A 21,173-nucleotide genomic window follows, 5' to 3' on the forward strand; every position below is an offset into this window, starting at 1 on the left:
TCCTCACACCCTATGCCCGCAGTATCGAGGCCGACGGTGTGATAGTGAAAATACATGTAGTGAGGGTAGGGAGTGGTCTGCCTCCCAGTGGGAGAGGTTTGCCTGCCGGCGTAAGAAGAAGTCCAAGAGAGACCGTTCTCCTTCGAGGGTTGCCTTGAAGGAGGAAGGCTCTCGGGACTCTTCTTCCGACGCCCAAACCTCCTCCGAAGCTCCCCCTCGTCCGGCTCCTAGTGAGAGGCCGCCGAGTGGGAGCGCAGGCCCTAGTTCTGTTTCCCAACCTAGGGGTGCGGGAGAGGGCGTCGCCTCCCATAGCGAGGCGTTTCCCCTCCTCCTCCGGGGGAGGATTTTGATAATGTTAACTCTATGTATAATGATGATCTTTTTCAGCTTTGGGGTTCCTTGGGGCTTAAGGGCTTGCCCTCCAAGGAAGCCCTGTTTGACCTTATTCAGTTGGGGGCAGCTGTCAAGCAGTCGCTGGTGATAGCAGAGGTAGATCCTCTGTCTATCGTCGATGTCGTGGTGGCAGAGGCTTCCGACGAGTCTGGTCAAACCTCTGCGGCTCCTGATGGTGATGACGTTGCTGAAGGCTCTCCTCCCCCTTCTGTACATCCTTCAGAGGGGGAAGGGGTTCTTACGGGCTCTCCTGCGGCTAAGTCTCTCCCTCGGGAGAGCACTCTGACTGAGACTTCTCTTCAGAGGACTGATGATCCTGACGACCTCCCTCGTGGCCGCCTTCGCCGTAAGGCTCATCGTCCGCTTCGCCGCAAGGGGCTCCCGTCTCCCTATAAGGGTGTCAAGAGGCGCCTTTTCGAGTCTTCTCCTCCTCCATCCTCCGATGGGGACTCTCCTCACTAGAAGCAGTCTGTAGCAGCCGTGTCCTTAGACCTCTCCGGGGATCGTTCACGTTCTCCTACGCCTTCCAGACCTTCTACTTCCTGTGCAGACGGCCAGCAGTCTGATCTCGTCAGCCGACGGGCACCGGTCCCTTCGGGGCAAAGGGATGTCGTCCACGGCGTGGGCGCTTCCCTTCTGCGCATTCACGCGTAGTTGCACACCAACGCTCTCCTGCTCGTCAGCGCTCTCCTGATCGCCAGCGCTCTCCTGCTCGCCAGCGCTCTCCTGCTCGCCAGCGCTCTCCTGCTCGCCAGCGCTCTTCTGATGATCAACACCCTACTGCTTGCTAGCGCTCTCGTAAGGACAACGAACATCCTCCTGTTCCTGCTGCGCGCCCAGCGCGCCAACGGTCTCCTGAGCGCACTAGATCTCCTGCTCGTCAATACGCACCTGCGCTTCCAGTTCCTGACACGAGCCCTGTGCGCCCAGGCCCGCCCACGTGCTCTAGAACTCCGGTTCAGGACTTGGGCAAGGACTCAACTTCTCCTCGCCCTCGCGATCCTGCTCGTCAGCTTTCTCTTGCGCAGCAACGCGCGCGGTCTCATGCGTGTACATTTAGAGTTCCTGCACGCTTACGCGCCCACGCGCCTCCTCTTTCTGAGCCCACTTGCGAGCGTTCGCCTTTGCGCGTCGCGCCGACAGTTCCTGCGCAGCCTTCTACGCGCTGTCTCCCTGCTCGCCAGCGTTCTCTAGCGCGACAGCAATCTCCGACGCGACAGCGATCTCCGACGCGTCGGCGTTCTCCTGCTCGTCAGCGATCTCCTGCGCGTCAACGATCACCAGTGCGTCAGCGTTCCCCTGAGCGCCAGCGATCTCCAGATCCTCCGCGTGATTCATTGCCTGCGCGCAAGCGCTCTCCTACGCGTCAGCGCCCAGCAGATCCGGAGAAACATAGGTCCCCTGCGATCAGCTCGCCCACGCGCGGTCGCTCGCCTGCGCGTTCTACACGCCTTTGTTCGCCAACGAGCCATCGCTCGCCTGCGCGCCAGCGTTCGCCAACGCGCCATCGATCGCCGACTCGCCATCGCTCGCCCACGCGTCACAGGTCTCCAGGACACTATCGGTCCCCTGGCCCTCAGTGGTCTCCTGAGCGCTCTCGTTCGCCCACGCGCCAACTCGTTCACTCGCCAACGAGCTCACTCGCCAGCTTGCCCACACACCTGCTCGCCCGCTCGGCCACGCGCTCACTCGCCTATGCCCCCCCGCACCTGTTCACCCGCGCTCGTTTGTCTCCGTGCGATTACGCGCCCACGCTCCAACAGCCCCTCGCGTGCGACTCGTGTCACCCTCGCGCGAGCGTCAGCACGACCCCCGTTCGCGTCGGGTTCTGCAGCTCGCGGCAGCAGCAGGGACGCGTGTCGTCAGGTCTCAGTCAGGATCACCTCCACCTAAGTGCAGGTCTCTTTTGCAGGACAAGGAAGGACCTTCGGAGAGGTCAAGGCAACTTTCTTCCCCTTCTTTTTTGCAGGCAGGTCCAGTGGTGTCCACTCCGAAGGATCGCCCGATCCCCTTCCCTCCAGCGGGAATTTCGGACTCTGTGTCCGTGTCTCGGCAGTCCTGGTTTGGTCCTTTGATGCAGGTGTTAGTGAAGGCTATGAAGCCGGCACTCGCCGATCTAGGACACAAGCCAGCGACGGCCTCGCCCCTGCTGAAGAGGAGAGGAGTGGACTTCGTGGTGACTTCTCCCAGGGAGAAGTTGGTTCCTAAGAGGTCCGTCAGGAAGGCCCCGTCCCCTTCGCAGTCGTTTTCTCCTTCTCCCGTAGACGAGGCTTTTCCGTCCTCGGGAGAGTCCAGTGAGGCGGCGGTCTCCCCCTCGGCACCAAGGGGGGAGTCACCTCCTCGTGGAGGAGAATCGTCTCGCGCGGAAGGTGCCTACCAGACAACTTTGCTGGAGTCTTGTATCCCTCCCAGGAGGAAACCCAAGGACTCCAAGATGTTGCCGAAGTCTTCTGCACGTATTCGTCAGGAACCAGCTAGACCCCGGGAAAAGGTCCACGTGTCTCCACAGGAAGAACTTCCGGGGACAGGAGACTTAGCTGCCAGTCTGCAGGGAGGAGAGCAGCAAGAGTCTGAGCATGCCTTCTGGCAGGTCTTTGGCCTGATGAGACAGCTCAACGGGTTCATGGACCCTGTGATCGCCCCCCGTGAAGGCAAGGACATGGTCCTGGATCAGGTTTATGCAACTCAGAAGCCCCCAAAGGCCAGCGTGGCTCTGCCCTGGTCCCAGGGGCTGAAGAGTGCCAAAGCCAGGGGCAACGCTCAACTCGCAGTACTCGCTACCTCCAGTCATTCCTCTGCCGGGAACAAACTCCTCCCACCTCCTCGTCTCCAGCAGAGGAGGTATTTTGAGATCATGGGGGAATCTAGTCTCGCTCTTCCCCTCCACCATTCGGTAGAAGAGCTGACTAGGGGAGTTCTTCTTGAGAAGCTCTCCGCCCGGCAGGTGACGTTCTCGGCGTTGGAGATTCTAAGCCATGAGAAGGTCGCGAAGTGCGCCATGCAGGCCACTTTGTGGCTGGATGTCTGGCTAGGTTCTCTGGGCATCCTATTGCGCTCTGAGGATCTGTCTAAGGAGAGCAATAGGAAGGCCCTGGAGACCTTCCTCCTCTCGGGCACTCGCTCCATCGAGTTCCTGGCGCATCAGGTTACCAACCTGTGGGCCAACTCGGTGCTCAAGCGTTGTGATGCGGTGACCGAGAAGATCCATCCGAAGGTCCCCGCTGTGGACGTCAACAGGCTCAGACACGCCTCCCTCCTCGGGGGGAATTTGTTTGAGCCCCAGGACATGGAACGTACAGCTGAGAGGTGGAGGAAGTCAAGTCAGGACTCCTTCCTCCAAAGGGCCCTTGCATCTCGGCCCTACAAGCCTCCAGCTCTGCAGCAACATCAGCAGCAGCCTCGCAAGACACCGAAGCAGGCGTCGGCAGCTAAGAAAGTGGTGTCTAAGCCCCAGCCCTCTCCTGCCAAGGACAAGAGGGGCGGTAAGTCCTCCAGGGGAGGCAAGACTCCTAGAGGGAGCGGCTGCGGCCTCAAACGCTAGGAGTGGCAGTCCCCCCGCGTGTCCACCTATGAGGGGATGCCTTCAAAGTTGCGTGCACAGGTGGCAGCAACATGGGGCCGATGCTTGGACGGTCTCCGTGATCGGCCAAGGGTATCGCGTCCCATTCACGACATCTCAACCTCCCCTGACAGTGAATCCAGTGTTGTTGAGCTCCTATGCCATGGGATCGGTAAAGGGGCTAGCCCTTCGGGCGGAAGTCGAGACCATGCTCAAGAAGGATGCTCTCCAGGAGGTCGTCGACGGCTCCCCAGACTTCTTCAGTCGACTCTTTCTTGTAAAGAAGGCGTCTGGAGACTGGAGACTCGTCATCGACCTCTCAGCTCTGAACAAGTTTGTCAAGCAAACTCTGTTCAGCATGGAGACAGTGGACACGGTCAGACTTGCGGTGAGACCACAAGACTTCATGTGCACACTGGATCTGAAGGACGCGTACTTCCAGATCCCAATCCATCCGTCTTTCAGGAAGTACTTGAGATTCAGCCTAGACAGCAAGACCTGCCAGTTCAAGGTGCTGTGCTTCGGTCTTTCCACAGCACCTCAGGTGTTCACCAGAGTGTTTACCCTGATTTCGTCTTGGGCACACAGGAACGGCATCCGTCTCCTCCGTTATCTGGACGACTCGGAGTTGGCCCTTCTTCGACACCGAGACAGGCTTCTGGGACTTTGCTAGGATCTGGGGATCGTGGTAAATCTCGAGAAGTCCTCTCTGCAGCTGTCCCAACGACTGGTTTATCTAGGCATGTTGTTAGACACCAATCTCCACAAAGCCTTTTCATCAGACGACAGGATAGCAAGGCTGAGGAGGGTGGCGGAACCCTTCCTCAGGCGAGAAGAGCTTCCTGCCCAATCGTGGTTGCGTCTCTTAGGTCACCGGTCCTCCCTGGCCCGTCTGGTTCCAAACGGCCGTCTCAGGATGAGATCCCTGCAATGGCGGCTCAAGTTCCGATGGAATCAAGGATCCGATTCCCCGGACTTCCTGGCCTCGATAGGACCTTCGGAACAGGCGGACCTGCGGTGGTGGCTGGTCGACGAGAACCTGTGAAAGGGAGTGGATCTTCTCGTCCTCCTCCCGGAATTGACACTGTTTTCGGACGCGTCAAAAGAAGGGTGGGGGGCGCGCATTCTGAATCAGAGGACCTCAGGCCTTTGGTCAGAATCAGAAAAGTACCTGCACATCAACCTGCTAGAAATGAAGGCCGTTTTCCTGGCTCTTCAACAGTTCCAACGTACCCTGGCGGGTCACTGGTGGTGATGAACGACAACACCACGGTAGTGGCTTATATCAACAAGCAGGGAGGTACTTTTTCGCAGCAGTTATCCCATCTTGCAGTAGAGATTCTGAGGTGGACCGAAGTCCACTCGATAACACTATCAGCTCGCTTCATTCCTGGCAAGAGGAATGTGCTCGCCGACAGTCTGAGCAGAGCTTCGCAGATAGTGAGTACCGAGTGGTCTTTGGATCCTCAGATAGCCAACAAAGTCTTGACTTTGTGGGGTTCCCCGACCGTGGATCTGTTCGCGACAGCTTTGAATTTCAAACTGCCCCTGTACTGCTCCCCAGTCCCGGACCCCAAGGCATTCTGGCAAGATGCTTTCCAACAACGGTGGGAAAACATCGACGTGTACGCCTTCCCACCGTTCTGTCTGATGAGAAGGGTGCTCAACAGGACCAGACTATCGGTCAACTTGTCGATGACTCTGATAGCTCCGCTGTGGCATCACGCAGAATGGTTCCCGGACCTTCTGCAGCTCCTGACGGAGCTCCAGAGAGAACTTCCCCCACGACACAAGCTACTCAGACAACCACATTGCAACATCTTCCACAGAGTCGTAGCCTCGCTTTGGCTTCACGCCTGGAGACTGTCCAGCGTCTCCTCACAGAGAGAGGCTTTTCGCAACAGGTTGCAGAGAGAATGTCTCGGCACCTGCGAAAGTGCTCTGAGGGAGTCTACCAGGCGAAGTGGAGAGTCTTCTTTGGTTGGTGTCGTGGGACGGGTATCTCTCCACTCGATGCCACTATTCCAGCAATAGCGGAGTTTCTCGTTTATTTGCGGGAGGAAATGCGCCTTTTGGTCCCAGCGGTGAAAGGCTGTCGCTCAGCCTTAAGCTTGGCTTTTAGGCTGAAAGGAGTGGACATTTCTTCCTCGCTGGAACTCTCTCTACTCATACGTAGCTATGAGCTTACCTGCCCTCAGTCGGAAGTGAGACCTCCTCCTTGGAACGTGGTTCGGGTCCTCAGGGCTCTTAAGAGACCTCCCTTCGAACCATTACGCCAGGCCTCTGATCGCCACCTGTCTTAGAAGACGGCTTTCCTGCTCGCTTTGGCCTCTGCCAAACGAGTTAGTGAACTTCATGGTCTCTCGTACGACGTCACACATTCAAGGGGATGGGGGGAGGTAACGTTTAGGTTCGTCCCTGAGTTTGTTGCCAAGACTCAGAACCCTGGAGTGCCGGACCCACGTTTCGACTCTTTCAGGGTCGCGAGTCTCCGTTCTGTAACAAGCGACCCAGACCAGCTGCTATTATGTCCAGTGAGGAGTCTGAGGTGTTACTTGAAGAGAACAGCTGCAGTTCGTCCTCAGGTGCAAGCATTGTTTGTTAGCACAGGCAGGACGAAGAGGAGGGTCATCAAGAACACCATCTCGGCTTGGATTCGAAGGATTATCCATCACGCTTTGAATCCGGACCCTCCTCCGTCACGTTGCCCTAGGGCACACGACGTCAGGGGCATCGCAACGTCCCTGGCCTTCAAGAGAAACTTCTCTGTGACGCAGGTACTTCAAGCTGGGGTCTGGAAGCGTCAGACGACCTTCACAGCCCACTACCTGCAGGACGTGACCCACAGGAGCCTTGATACTTTTTCTATCGGCCCTGTGGTGGCTGCACAACAGCTGGTCTAGCCTCAGGCTCCTTTATGGACAAGTAGCAGTAGGTTTAGGGCGTTGTTACCCGGAACAAATGACAAATTCGGAGATAATTTGTATTATTCCTAACCATACAAACCTTAGCTATTTACACATATTTGCCCGCCAGCCCTGTCCCCCAAGTCAAGTCCTACCTCTAAGTGAAGTGAAGCAAATCACCGGTGTGTGGGGGGGGGAGGGGTAGCAAGCTACCCCTTCCCCTACCCCCGCTAACTAGCGCGGGGGTAGTTAACCCTCGTTAAAATCTAATGGCTTGTCAATTTCAGCTACGCCAAAAGGTGAACCCAATGTAAATACCTAAGGTTTGTATGGTTAGGAAAAATACAAATTATCTCCGAATTTGTCATATTTACTCTTGACCTGGATTAAATGAAACTTCACTAACAGATGCTGACAGTAAATCTTTAGTTAATAGTAATCATACTTTTGCCAATATACATGACAAGATTCTTACATTACAGTATAGTCAAGACAGTATAGCTGAGAGTATCATTCACTCCCCATTCCAATACCACTTGAGGAGAGAAAGGTGGGAAGACTTGCATATGATGAAAACTTAGGTAACTTTATTTATTATAAATGTAAGTTCAATGGTGAACTCCAGAATTGCAGTCTTCGTGCAGTATGTAAAACTAGTTGATAGATCTTAATAGTACAGTAATTTATTTTTTTACATGGTCATTTTACTTACTGAGGTGTCGTGTCCTGAACGTTGGCGGTTGGTATCCTCCGCATCTCCCTGTCTGTAGCCATGATTTGATCTAATCAGTTATCAACTTATAAAACATCTTTGCCTTACATCGTTTTACCAATGAATATGCTGTGAAGAGATCTGAATGACAGCAGCTGGAAAATTTATGAAGGTTTTACAAATTTTAATACTTTGGTCATGAGGTGGGAAAAGAAGAAGAAAGCAGTTTATTATAAAAGGAGTAGATAAAGATGTAGTGAAATTATGACCTGGGAAATTAGGGATAAAGGTTATAAATGGGAGAAACTGGAAATAGTTCTTTAGGGGCTGTGGTAGTATATTTGAAACCTGTCCATCTTGCAAATTGTGTGTGGGGAGTTCAAGCCTTGCTCAAGGTTGATAGTTTCCAGTTGACTGCAATTGTGGTATTAATAGAATGAAAAATGTTGTATCTAATAAACTAGAAAATTGTTTGATAAATCTTTGATACATCACAGCAGACTATGTTTACATTAATTGTACTGCCTTTCTAGTTATGACATTTTTTCATTTCCCATGTATTTTAGGAGACACCTGAGCTGGATATTAATACAGACCTTGTGTCTCTTGTATCTAAAAATGGTGGGAGCATGCTGGCTTGTGTTCGCGGAGTGGTTCAAGCAACTGATGGGTCCATTCGAAGCCTTGCTCATCCAGAAGTGACCGGCGTGATTTGGAGACACACCATCAAAGAACACCTCATTGCGCAGGTTATGGGAGTTTGGTAAGCTTTTGCAGTGATGCTGTTTGTATCATTTTTGGCATGCAGCCAACTCTTGCCTTTATAAGCTTTAATTCTAAAGTAGTCCGCTGGTCTTTTTTCAAAATTTGGGCTTCCTTCTAATGTTTTAATATGACTCATATAACATCACCCTTGTTTATTGATTTTCTACTTCTTACTGTATAGATATGTAATCTTGTTTGGTATAGTTGATTGTCTTTGATTTATTAGCAGGCTGATAAATCTACGTGTACATTTCATATCTGTAAATTGCAATTGTTCTGTACCGAAATACAAACCACGCTATTTACATAGGGTTTACTTTTGGCGTAGCTGAAATTGACGAGCCATTAGATTTTAACGAGGGTTTACTACCCGTGCGCTAGTTAGCAGGGGTAGGGGAGGGGTAGCTTGCTACCCCTCCCCCCTCACACTCCGGTGAAATGTCTCACTTCACTTTTGGCTCGGACGATGTACAGACGTTCTGTCTTTGTCCTCGCTTGGAAGCCATTTTATGTTTTGTCTTTACTTAATCATTTACTTTTCTTATACTCTATATATGTAAACATATTTTCATATTTATGTATATATTTGAGTATAGAAATCAGTAATTGTTCCGTAACCGAAATACAAACCACGCTATTTACATTGGGTTTACCTTTCGGCGTAGCTGAAATGCCGAGCCATTAGAATTTAACGAGGGTGTATTACCCCTGCGCTAGTTAGCAGGGGGGTAGGGGAATGGTAGCTAGCTACCCCTCCCACCCTCACACACCGGTGAACTGCTTCACTTCACTTTTGGCTCGGACAATGGACAGACGTCTCTGTCTTTGTCCTCGCTTGGCAGCTATTGTTTGTTTTGTCTTTACTTAATCACCTTTTACTCAGTATGTATGTAAAAATTTTTTCGTGTTTATGTATATATTTGAGTATAGAAATCAGTAAGTTTCCTTTTCAGAGTTTGTGCTTGTGTGTGCAGTGTACGATATCTCCGTGGAGCCCTTGGCAGTTAGGCCACCATGATGTAATTTCATGAGTCGCGATTGAGTTTGACTACGGTCTTTCTCTCTCTCTCTCTTTGAGGTCGTTCGCCCTTTTACTACATTAATTTTACTACGTCTGAGTATCTTCCTTCCCGTGTGGGTGGGGTTGCTACGCCATACGTTTTGTCTCAATTAGTTTGTGAATCTAATTGTATTTGTTGATTTTTCAGCTTTTGTAGAACAATTCCTTTCGGGGTTTTCGTTCTTTCTTTAGTGTTCATTCATTTTTAAATTACATAATTACAGTACATAGTTACATTATTATAATTGTTATAATTCTGTGTTGGTTACAGCTCTCCTTCCGTGAGTGTAAGTGGTTGTGAGGGCACGTGCCTGTTGTGTAATTCTTGTGTTCCTTTTCCTCGGGATTCCTCTTCAGAGCCTTTCCGGGTGAATGAATGTCAACTAATGATTTTTGTTTTTATTTTTCACAGTTACCGATCTAGTTCATTTCTGTAATGTGACAACGGAGTGAGCTGTATTGTTGAGGCCTGGGGATTTGGCTGTTGCTGCCTCCCCTGTAGATCTTCATCAGTGGCGTGTCTCCTTCTCCTGGAAGTACTCCCGTGATGATTGACAGATCTCCAGTTCATTTTAGAACACTCGGGAGGCTCGCCTCCTTGGGTGGGTAACTTTCCTTCCGAGGGAAGTTTTCCTGTCCAGGGTTGAGTTTTTCTCCTTTGGGGGGTTCTTCTCTTCCCTTTTTTTTTGTGCGACTATGCTCTTGGTGCTGAGCGGTCGCACCTGCAGCTACGCTCAAGGGGCTAGGCAACTGCAGGAGCCCCTTTTCGGAGGATTGCTCTTTTTAGGTCACTTGCTGACCCATCTCTTCTACGAAGTGTTTCTCTTTCGTTCACGAGAGGGTACACTCATAGAGACTCCTCTTCGGAGGACTCTTCTGCTGTTGTTGCAGTTGTTGCTGAAGGCTCAGTCCCCTTCGGGGGGCATCTGAGCCCTACGGTCTCTCCTGTGAGTGCTTCTCCCCCGGGGGGGAGTTCACCACAGAGACTCCTCTTCGGAGGACTCCTCCTGCTGTTGTTGCTGTTGTTGCTGAGGGCTCAGTTCCCTTCGGGGACAGCTGATGCCAGCGGTATCTCCTGCCAGTGACTCTTCCCCTCGAGGGAGTTCACGATCAGAGACTCCTCTTCGGAGGTCGGAGGGTGTTGCGCCTGTCCGAGATCGTCTTCATCTTCATTCGACATTCTCCGCAGAGGACCCTCCTCGACGAGTACCGACCGTTGCAGCAGCTCTACTCCTGCCCGACCTTCTAGTCTTCATCTCCGTTCCTGGACGCAGATGCGCAGTGGGCGCCAACACACCCTGTTTACAATGGGCACTGGTCCCTTCGGGGCTAAGGGGCTTATTCCACAGTGTGGGTAAGTCCATTAAGTGCCAGGTTTTTCCTGCGCGCCTACGATCTCCTGCGTGCCCGCGCACAGTAGCACTCTAGCGCTCGCCTGCTGTGGACCACGATCGCCGGTAGTTGAGTCTTGCCGTAGATCTTCTCCCTGCGCGCCAGCGCTCACCTATGCTGCTGGCCTTCTGTGCGCCAGCTCTCTTCAGCTCGCCAGCACACAGCTGCGCGCCCTTTTCTGCTACGCGCCATGAGCGCCAACGGTTTCCTGAACGCCCACGATCGCCTGCTTGCCAGCGCGCATCGGCGCTCCCCTTCCTGATGCACCTGCACGCCTCCTGATTAGCTCGATGCGCGCCAACGATTCGCCCTCACTCCCATGATCTACCAGATCTGGGCGCAGGCAAGAAGATTTCCTTCGCCTCCTCGCCGACGATCTTCTCTAGTCTCTTACGCGGCAGCGATCTCCTACGCGCAAGCGTTTTTAACGCGCAACCGCTCGCCAATGTGCCATCGCTTGCCAACGCGCCTTCACTCGCCTACGGGCCATCGCTTGCCAAGACGCGCCATCGCTCGTCAGCGCGCCATCGCCCACCTACGCACTATCGCCCGCTTACGCGCCATCGCCCGCCTACGCGCCATCGGTCTCCCGGCCTCCTGCGCTCACCCTCTCGGCCGCACGCACATGCGCTCCCATGTTCGCCTGCGCGCGAACCAACGGTTTTCCATCGCACGAGCGCCAGCGCGGTTCCCGCGAGTGAGCCATCGCTCGTCAACACGCCGTCGCTCGCCTACGCGCTATCGCTCGCCTCCGCACCTTCGGATTCCGACTACCAGCGCTTGCCCTTCCTACCGCGCTCGCCCCCACCTGCGCTCCCTGGCACACTTTTGACTGCGCGCTCTCGCGCCTGCGTGCCGCGCACGGGCGCACCCACGTTCGCCCACGCGCGAACCATCGATTTTCCATCGCGCAAGCGCCAGGGCGATTTCGACCGCAATTCCCGTTGGGTTTTCGCAACACGGGCAACCTGGCGAGTCTTCTGGAGCGCGTACTTCCAGAACACGATTTTCACCCCGTAAACGCAGAGCATGGCACGTGCAAGAGCAGGAAGATTCTTCAGGGAGGTCTGAGCAACATTCTTCTTCTTATTTTCAGAACCTGGTTTAGCCCTTCCTCCCCACCATTCCGTGGAAGGGGCTTGCCAGGGAGTTTTATTTCGAGAAACTCTCCGCCCGGCAGGGGGTGACTGGTCTAGCCCTTCCTCTTCACCATTTCATGGAAGGGGCTTACCAGGCCTTTTCCTCTCCGATTGCGACCCGAGGATTTGTATAAGGAAGCTCCAGGAAGATCATGGGAGCTTTCCTTCTCTCGGGCTCAAGCACCTTTGCATTCCGTTGCCAAGTTTCGAGCTGGCGGACAAACTTGATGTTGAAGCATCTAGACGCAGTGACCGAGGGCTTCCTCTCGGAAGTCCCATCTGTGGATGTTGGCAAACTCAGACACTCTTCCATCCTTGGGAAGAGCTTGTTTGAGCCCAAGGATGGAGAAATGGACAGCTGGTGTGCGGAGGAAGTCGAATCTCGATTCACTCTTCCAAAAGGCGCTTAATTCCAGACCCTGCAAGCCTCTGACGCCTCATCAGCCTAGGTTATCAGAACCTGCTCCAGCAGCTAAGACAAGGAGTACAATAGCAGTCCCCTTCTGTCAGGGACAGGTAGGACGGGAAGTCCTCCTGGGGAGGCAATAATCCTAGAGGGAGCGGCCGAGTTCGCAAACTCTAGGATTGGCACCCCCCTGCAGGTCTCCCGCTGGGGGGATGCCTAAAGGTTACTATTTCAGATAACAACATCTCGGTGCCGATTCCTGCACGATCTCCGTGATCAGCCAAGGATATCGCGCCTCGCTCTCAACATCTCTCCTCCACTGACAATGAATTTAGTGTCGCTGAGCTTCTATGCTATGGGATCGGCAAGAGGTTTGCCCTTCGGGCAGGAGCCATGCTCTAGTAGAATGCCCTCCATAGGGTCGTTGTCGGCTTCCCCCCCCCCGGCTTCTTCAGTCGATCCTTTCTTGTAAGGAAAGCATCTGAGACGGGAGTCCTGTCATCGACCACTCAGCTCTGATCAAGTTTGTCGAACAAACTTCGTTCAGCATGGAAAAGCAGAATCGATCAGACTGGTAGCGAGACCACAAGACTCCATATGCGCTGGATCGGAAGGACGGGTACTTCTAGGTCCCATTCCATCCGTCTTCCAGGAAGCACTTGGAATTCAGCCTAGACTACAGATGTTCCAGTTCAAGATGCTGTGTTGCGATCCCGCCGCAGCATCGCAGGTTTCACTAGAGAACTCTCCCAGCTATCCTCATGGTCACTCAGGAGCAGGCTTCCGCCTCCTTCGCTTTCTGGAGGTCTGGCTAACTCCGGTAGTCTCGGAATCGACCTTCTTTGACACCGAGACAAGCTTCCGGGACTTTACCAAGATCTAGGGATCATGGTAATTCGCAGGAGCCTTCTCTGCTTCTACCTCAACATCTGGGATATCTAGCCATGATATTGACTCCTTCTCCAAGTCTTCCCATCAGTTGACTGTGGCAAGGCTGAGGAGAGTCGCAGAACCTTTCCTCAGACAAGGAGAGCTTTCAGCCCTATCTTGGTACGGTTCCTAGGTCTCCTTTCCTCCTTGACCCGTCTAAGTCCCGAACGGTCGCCTCAGGATAAGTTCCCTGTTAGGCGGCCCAAGTTCCGGTGGAATCAAAGCAACGATTAACCGGACTTCAGCGGAGCGATTAGACCTGCAATGGGGGTTGACCTACGGAACCTCTTGCATGGGAGTGGATCTTCTCGTCCTTCCCCCGCATTTGATGCTGTTCTCGGACTCGTCAAAGAAAAGGGGGGTGGGGGCCCATGTTCTGGTTCAGGCCTATGGTCAAGACCTGAAGGGTACCTCCACATCATTCAGCTAGGCTTAGAGGCCATAGTCTGGCCCTTCAACAGATCCAACAGATCCCGTCGAGTCGCTCTGTGCGTGACAACTCCATGGTACTGACGTATTCCAACTAGCAGGGAGGTACATTTTCATACTTTCGCATCTTGCAGTAGAGATACTGAGATGAACCGATGTCCACTCAATACCACTATCGGCTCGCTCATTTCAGGCAGAGGAATGTTCTCTCCGACAATCTGAGCAGAGACTCACAGATAGAGAGTACCTGGGGGTCTTTGGCCTCTAGTAACCAGCAAAGTCCTGGCCTGGGGAACCTGATCACGACAGCCTGGAACTTCAAGCTGCCGCTGTACTACCCCCCAGTCTCAGTCCCCGAGACTCTTTGGCAAGATGCCTTCCTGTAACGGTGGGACAGCATCGCCGCCTACGTCTTCCCACCATTTTTGTCTGTTGAGAAGGGGTATCAACGAGACCAGATTGTCGGTCAATCTATCGATGACCCTGAGAGCTCCGCAGCGACTTTACGCAGAACGGTTTCCGGTCCTTCTGCATCCCCTGGCGGAACTCCCGGGAGAGCTTCTTCCACGACACAGGCTACGCAAACAACCACACTGCTACATCCATCACAAGCTGTAGCATCGCTTCGGCTTCACGCCTGGAGACTATACGACACCTCCTCACAAAGAGGCACCCCGCAACAGTCGCGGAACTGAGGTCGCGTCGCCTGCGATAGTCGTCCGCAGGGGTCTACCAGGCGAAGTGGAGTCTTCTGTGGTTGGTGTCGTGGGAGAGGTACCTCTCCCCTTGATGCCTCTACTCCAGCAATAACGGAGTTATTGTTTATCGGAGGGAGGAAACTCGATTTCCGCTCTCGGCAGTGAAGCCTATCGCTCAGCCCTACCCTGGCTTTTAGGCTGAAAGGAATAGACATTTCCTCCCCGCTGGACCTTTCTTCGCTCATGCGAAGCTACGAACGTACCTGCCCCCAGTTGGAGTGAGACCTCCTCCATGGAACATGGTTCGGGCTCTTAAGACCCTTAAGAGATCTTCTTGTGAACCATTACGTCAGGCCTCTAATCGTCGCCTGTCTTGGAAGATGGTGCTCCTGCTCGCTCTGGCCTCGGCGCTCCTGCTCGCTCTGGCCTCGGCCAAGTGTGTAAGCTATCTGCATGGTCTCTCGTACAACTCCGCCCTTTCAAGAGGATAGGGGGAGATAACATTCAGGTTCGTTCCTGAGTTGGTTACTAGACTCGGAATCTTGGAGTCCCGGACCTTTGGTTCGACTCTTTCAAGATTTCGAGTCTCCGTTCTGTAACAGATGATCCAGACCTTCTCCTACTTGCCAGTAAGGAACCGGAGGGGTTATCTTTAAGAACAGCTGCAGTTCATCCTCACGTGCAAGCCCGGTTGGGAGCACAGGAAGGACGCAGGGGAGGGTCACCAAGTATGCCTTTTCATCCTGGATTCAAGGGCATTCATCTCGACCTGAATTCAGACCCTTCCCCGTCACGTCGCCCTACAGCCCACGATGTCAGATACATCGCAACGTCCCTGGCCTTCAAGAGGGACTACCCTGTGACGCAGGTGCTACAAGCTGGAGTCTGGAAGCGTCTAGCGACCTTTGCAGCCCACTTCCTGCAGGACGTGACCCACAGGGGTATCGATACGTTTCTATTGCCCTGTGGTGGCTACACAACAGCTGGTCTAACCTCAGGCTCCTTTTTGGACAGGTAGCAGAAGGTTGAGGGCATTGTTACTAGATTTTAGACTGCATGAACGGAAGAAGTATGTCTGGCCCTTACTTCTTTCTTCATCCTCCCCTCTCCTTGGGAAAACAGCATCCTGGTCTCTGCATAGCTGACCTCAAACCTCTGCAGGTAACCATGCTTCTGGAGAGGGAGGTCTCAACCTTCCGGACTCACCAGTGGTAGCTTATACACCCCCCCCCGGAACCCCCCCAAGCGACGGCGCAAGCCCTAAACCATGCCCCTTGGGCGGAGTTACCAGGGACGAGCGGGTTGACTCGGCAATGGAAGTCACATTTCTGAAGTTGACTTCGGCACAGAACGTTCTCCTCTTTCTCCCTCCCGCTGCTCCCAACATATAGTTGCCAGTTTTCATCATTCTGCACTCAGCAACCAGAGTAATATCTCAGCCCACGGCTTAATTATGGCTAGGCAAATTCTTACCTCCGTGGAGGTGCATCGGCTTAGCGAAGACTCCAGCGAAGAGGGGAACGTAATCAGTAACGAAAAACGAACACAATCGACTGCAGGAAGTGATATGCTTTCTAATTCTGATATCGTAAATATGTTACTCCAACAGAATCAAACACTCATGAAAATCATTCAGAAAAGGTAAGGTTTTAAATTCTGTTTACAACGAAAACGTCATATGGAAAGCAGCTGATTTAGACTAATGACGTCACAAATGCAAATGGCGGCCCCCATACGTAAGGTTGTTATGATTTGAATGCTTAAAGCAGGCACTTCCGAACATAGCGTAAGTAGCTTAAGCAAAGCATGTGCATGATTACAATACGATTAATTGGTGTAAACAAACTAAATACTTCAATTTTTATATATAACAAAATTATAATTAAGTATACAAAACAAATTGCTTGCCTGACACATCGAAAGCATGCAGCTTAATAGGCAGTAGGCTAGACCACAGGTAAGTTCGAGTTTACATTTCTCGCTTTAAACCTATCGACACTAGCCTAGGCCCTGGGGGCCGATCTGATAAGGGTTACATATGAGGCAGGTCTAGTTTACTAATTATAACAGATATAAACTTATCATTCACTTAAATATGGCACTGAATTAACCTAAGAGGGCTATTTGAGTCGTGAACCCCATTGCCTGACTTCAGCCTTCTAGGTCCGCTGCTGTCTATATTTACCATACCTGTTGAACAAACATTTAAATTAATCTATGGTAAATAAATCACTGATATTAAATATTCATCTCGGCAGAAGTGGTTCACCTGCTAAGAAGAATGAGGCTCCCCCTCCTACTAAGCGCTCAAGACGATCACCTGAATTACCTGAAAGTGCAAATTTAGACCTCTTTTCCTTTTATAATAATGGAGATGAAAGTGATTACGAGGATTTCAACCTTCTTACCTTCCATAAACCCATTCCTTCATATATTTCCACCAATTTCAAAGCTGAACCATCTTTTCATAGAGAAGGGAAAATTCAATTGAATAATTCACTAGTAGCATTAACTTTCAGTGAAGGCCATAGTGATAACCGGGATAAATTCTTTGTTAGTAGTCAAAATAAGGAGTTCTCAGACTTTTTCAAATTAATTAGTACTCCAAAGTTGAATTTCTGGCCTGAAGGTAAGGTATTTGATGACAGCTATAAGAGAAAATTTTTTTTATGACAGAAAATATTAAAATAAGCATTTCTGTCTTTCAAGGGCATGCAGCACTGGCACATATTGTATACCCCTCCAAAGTAAATGACATTGATTTTTTGTCCAAGATTATTATTGGTCCCCTAAGAAGGAGGATAGACCTCATACAAAATTCGATAAGAAATTTCAGAAGCAGAGCACTTCCTAGATACCTCAAGGAAGAAATAAGAGATCTTATAATCAAAGCAGACATTAAAGAAGTTTGGAATTTAACTGAAGACCAAAAATCAGCCATTGCTGCCTGCTTTCACAAGGGTCCCCTCCTCAGAGGAGGGGCAGCAAACTTCAGGGGTAGGAAATTCAACTTTGGGGGCAGATTTCAGGGAAGAAGGTTCAGTTTCCTCAAAGGTAACCCTAACTTTAGATTCAAGTCTCAGCCGCTTAGAAGAGGTAATAGGCGAGGTGGGTACAGGGGGGGGGGAGGGGGGAGGTCACAAAATGGACAAGCTAATAGTTCAGGAGCCAGAGAAAAGAAAGACCCTAGAAATTGAGCCATGCTCCGCACCAGTTCAAAGAGAGATTTTTTCAGCACCAGTATTCTATGCACCAGTTGAAAACGATGTTTACTCTGCACCAGTTAATAATGAGCTTTGCTCAGCACCAGTTAATGAGCTTTGCTCAGCACCAGTTAATAACGAGCTTTGCTCAGCACCAGTGGTTAATGAGCTTTGCTCAGCACCAGATAATAACGAGCTTTGCTCTGCACCAGACCATCATGACATTGGGCCAAATGCTATAAATCAAGATAAAAGTAAAGAGACCTTGCCTTTGGCCTCAAACCTAATGAATAACTCCTCCCAGAGCCCCCCAGAGAATAGGATAGGTAAGTCATTATTGATGAATATTGATAGTTGGAGAAAGCTTCCTAATGCCTCTTTTTGCTTGTAAAATTATCAATGAAGGGGTGAGAATTCCGTTTAATAATAAACTTAAAGCCCAGAGGTCATTAAAGAGAACAGGTAAAGATAGATTTTATTCAATTAACAAGCGTAAAATATTGGAAAGTGAATGTGACAGACTGCTAAAACTAGGTGTCATAGAGCAGATCCCCAGAACTTCCTTTTACTACTCCAACCACATATTTTATAAATTCAAACCAGATGGAACAGTACGACTAATCTTTAACATGAAGGTGCTCAACACCATGATTATAAAACCTTCTTTTACCATGCTCAAGGCCAATACTATATTTCCCTATCTACATCTAAACTCTTGGGCCTGCAAACTAGATTTAAAAGATGCTTATTAGCACATTCCATTACATGCAAGTAGCCAGAAATTTCTAACCTTCAAACTAGGTAAAAGGAAGTTCAAATGGACTGTGATACCCTTTGGACTAAAGACAGCACCTTATATTTTTTCAAAGATAATGTACACAGTGATCAAGTATATTAGAACTTCATATAACATCTTAATATTCAATTATCTTGATGATATTCTTATATTAGCAAAAGATTATGTAAAATGTAAAAATCACATTCAGCTAGTCATTAAGATCTTGTCAGACTTAGGATGGAATATCTCACTTAAAAAATCTACAATTGAACCGACTCAAAGAATTGAATTTTTAGGAGTGTATTACAATATGATTAAGAAAACTATGAATCCCAGTGGGAAAAACATAGAGAAGTGTGTCGAATTGGCCAAAGCTTTCTCCAACTCTGTTAAATCTGACCTGCATTCCTATCAAATGTTAATCGGAGCTTTAAATTTTAGTGCATCCTATACAAGCTTGGGAAGATTCCATCTTAAATATCTCCACAGATACCACAGTTATTTTAATTCAGGGTACAAAATCATTCCCCACACCTTCAAAAAATACCTAAAGCCATGGGAACAGAGACAAATGTACAGAGAGGTTAACATTCCAAAACCACAGATAGATGCAGAACTTTTCACTGACGCTTCCAACCAGGGTTGGGGAGGTGCATTAGTAATAGCGGGTAATATGCTCTCAATGAATGGAACTTGGACAAATGAAGAATCCTCCCTTCACATCAATGTAAGAGAGTTATTAGCTTGCTTCTATTCTTTGGAACACTTCATCACAAGGTTATACAACAAGGTAGTCTTAATACATGTTGATTCAAAGGTTACTAATTGTTGGCTAAGGAAACAGGGTAGTATCAGAAACAAGTTAGCTCATGAACTAGTCAGGAAAATACTTAGTACCATGAAGGATCACAACATACAGATAAATTCCAGATGGATCAGGGGAGTAAGTAACACCATCGCAGACTCACTTTCCAGGGACCTGGGTTCCATTCACACAGAAACTTCCCTCAGTGACAGTCTATTCTCCTTAATCTGCTCTGACTTCAATTTCACCCCGGAAATAAATCTGTTCTCGAATGGCTTCAATACCAAGTGCAAAAAGTTTTGTTCATCTCTTCCAAACCAAAAAGCCATCAGCAATAATGCACTTACGAATAGCTGGAAGGGATCAACACCTCTCTATGCCTTTCCACCAGGATTCTTACTACACAAAGTAGCTTTTAAAATCTATAAAGAATGCAATAATAATATGCTTTTCTGCACCATATCGCAGGGGACGGAACCATGGATTCCATTAGTGAAGTCAGTCGCGAAGCAGCACAAACGATATATTGTGAAGATCGAAGACTACCAGATAGTTCTCAAGGATTGTATCTCACCCTCAGCAAAGCTCCAATCAACTTTGATCGCCTTCAAAATTTAAAGGATCAGCTCCCTAACGTCTTTCCTCCTGAGGTTTGCTCCAAAATTGCTGTCAGCTTGAGGGACAGCTCCTTGCACAAGTATGAAAACCTATATAACATTTTTAAAAGTTTCATTCACAAGGAGTATGGAAGAGACAACAAATTCCCCCTGTTAGCAATTATTTTATTTTTCAATCACCTTATAGACAAGGGACTGTCTTACAATTTCAATCACCTTATAGACAAGGGACTGTCTTACAACACCCTGAGGAGCTACAGAGCAGCTTTAGGTCCTATCTTGTCAGGTTATTTCCCAGGTTACTGTCTTGCAGAAGACAAATATGTCAAAGCAATGATATCGGGAGTTAATAGAAGGAAACCTAGAAATTCTCACCAGTTCCCTGGCTGGGATCTAGACAAAGTAATCTCGTTTCTCAACACCACGAGAGATAATTCTACCTTACTACTGACATAGAAAACCTTGTTCCTAGTAGCCTTTGCTTGCCCTTTAAGAGCAAATCAATTTAACAATCTCTGCATTTCCAGGAGCACCTTCACCCCAGAACACATTGTCTTATGGAACCACCCTTCCTTCATGGCCAAAAACCAAAAGAACAACTACACGCCAATAGAGATCAGCTTTAGGAAGCTTCCTAACAGACCAAAAATATGTCCAGTCAGACAATTGAACTTCTATTTGGAATACACAAACAAAGTCTGTAGGGAAAGAAACATAGACAGGAAAGACCACATATGGCTAGATGAACACTTCAAGATAATGTCTCTACAAAAAATGAGACAACTTTTTAGGGAGTGCATTTTCAGAGCCGACCCAAATGCAACTAAACAGTCAACGAATTTCCACTCTATAAGGGGTCAAGCTTCATCAAGACTGCTATACAATAGAGTATCTATACAAGAAATCATGTCCAGAATGAATTGGAGAAGCGACTCTGTCTTCAGCTCTTACTATGCTCTCCTCGGCTTACAGGGAGCTTTCGATGCTGTGGTCGCTGGACTTCATCTTCAAGCCCCCTGAAGCATCTGCCTAGCTGCCACTGGTGAGTCCGGAAGGTTGAGACCTCCCTCTCCAGAACTGTAAGTTTACTTGTGAACGAAGGTTCTGGAGTGGGAGGTGAGACCTTCCGGACTCAAAGTCTGGTTCACCCTCCAACCCTTCCCCCGTGAGCCGAGGAGACCATGTACTTTAGGAGGGAATATTCTAACAACTTCATAATTCAACAGAGTAGGCTATATACAAGAACACACACATACAATCACTATTATTCCACAGAAAACAAACTAACTGGAATCTTTCAATATTCATATCAACCAAGAGAGCACAAGAAGATTGAATTTATTAGTAAAAAGACCTTTATGTCCAACAATTTGCACCTTCA

General features: G+C 49.7%; 1 protein-coding gene across 1 annotated transcript in view; it reads left to right on the top strand.

Moving 5' to 3' along the window:
- Positions 1 to 21,173, top strand: part of LOC137621619 (mitochondrial E3 ubiquitin protein ligase 1-like) — a 110,857-nt gene that overhangs the window by 18,921 nt on the left and 70,763 nt on the right. The window contains exon 2 of the mRNA XM_068352062.1: positions 8,137 to 8,333. Coding sequence (XP_068208163.1) covers positions 8,137 to 8,333 — 197 coding nt within the window. The remainder of the gene's footprint in view (positions 1 to 8,136; positions 8,334 to 21,173) is intronic.

Source organism: Palaemon carinicauda, chromosome 28 (genome assembly GCF_036898095.1).
Source record: "Palaemon carinicauda isolate YSFRI2023 chromosome 28, ASM3689809v2, whole genome shotgun sequence".
NCBI lineage: Eukaryota > Metazoa > Arthropoda > Malacostraca > Decapoda > Palaemonidae > Palaemon > Palaemon carinicauda.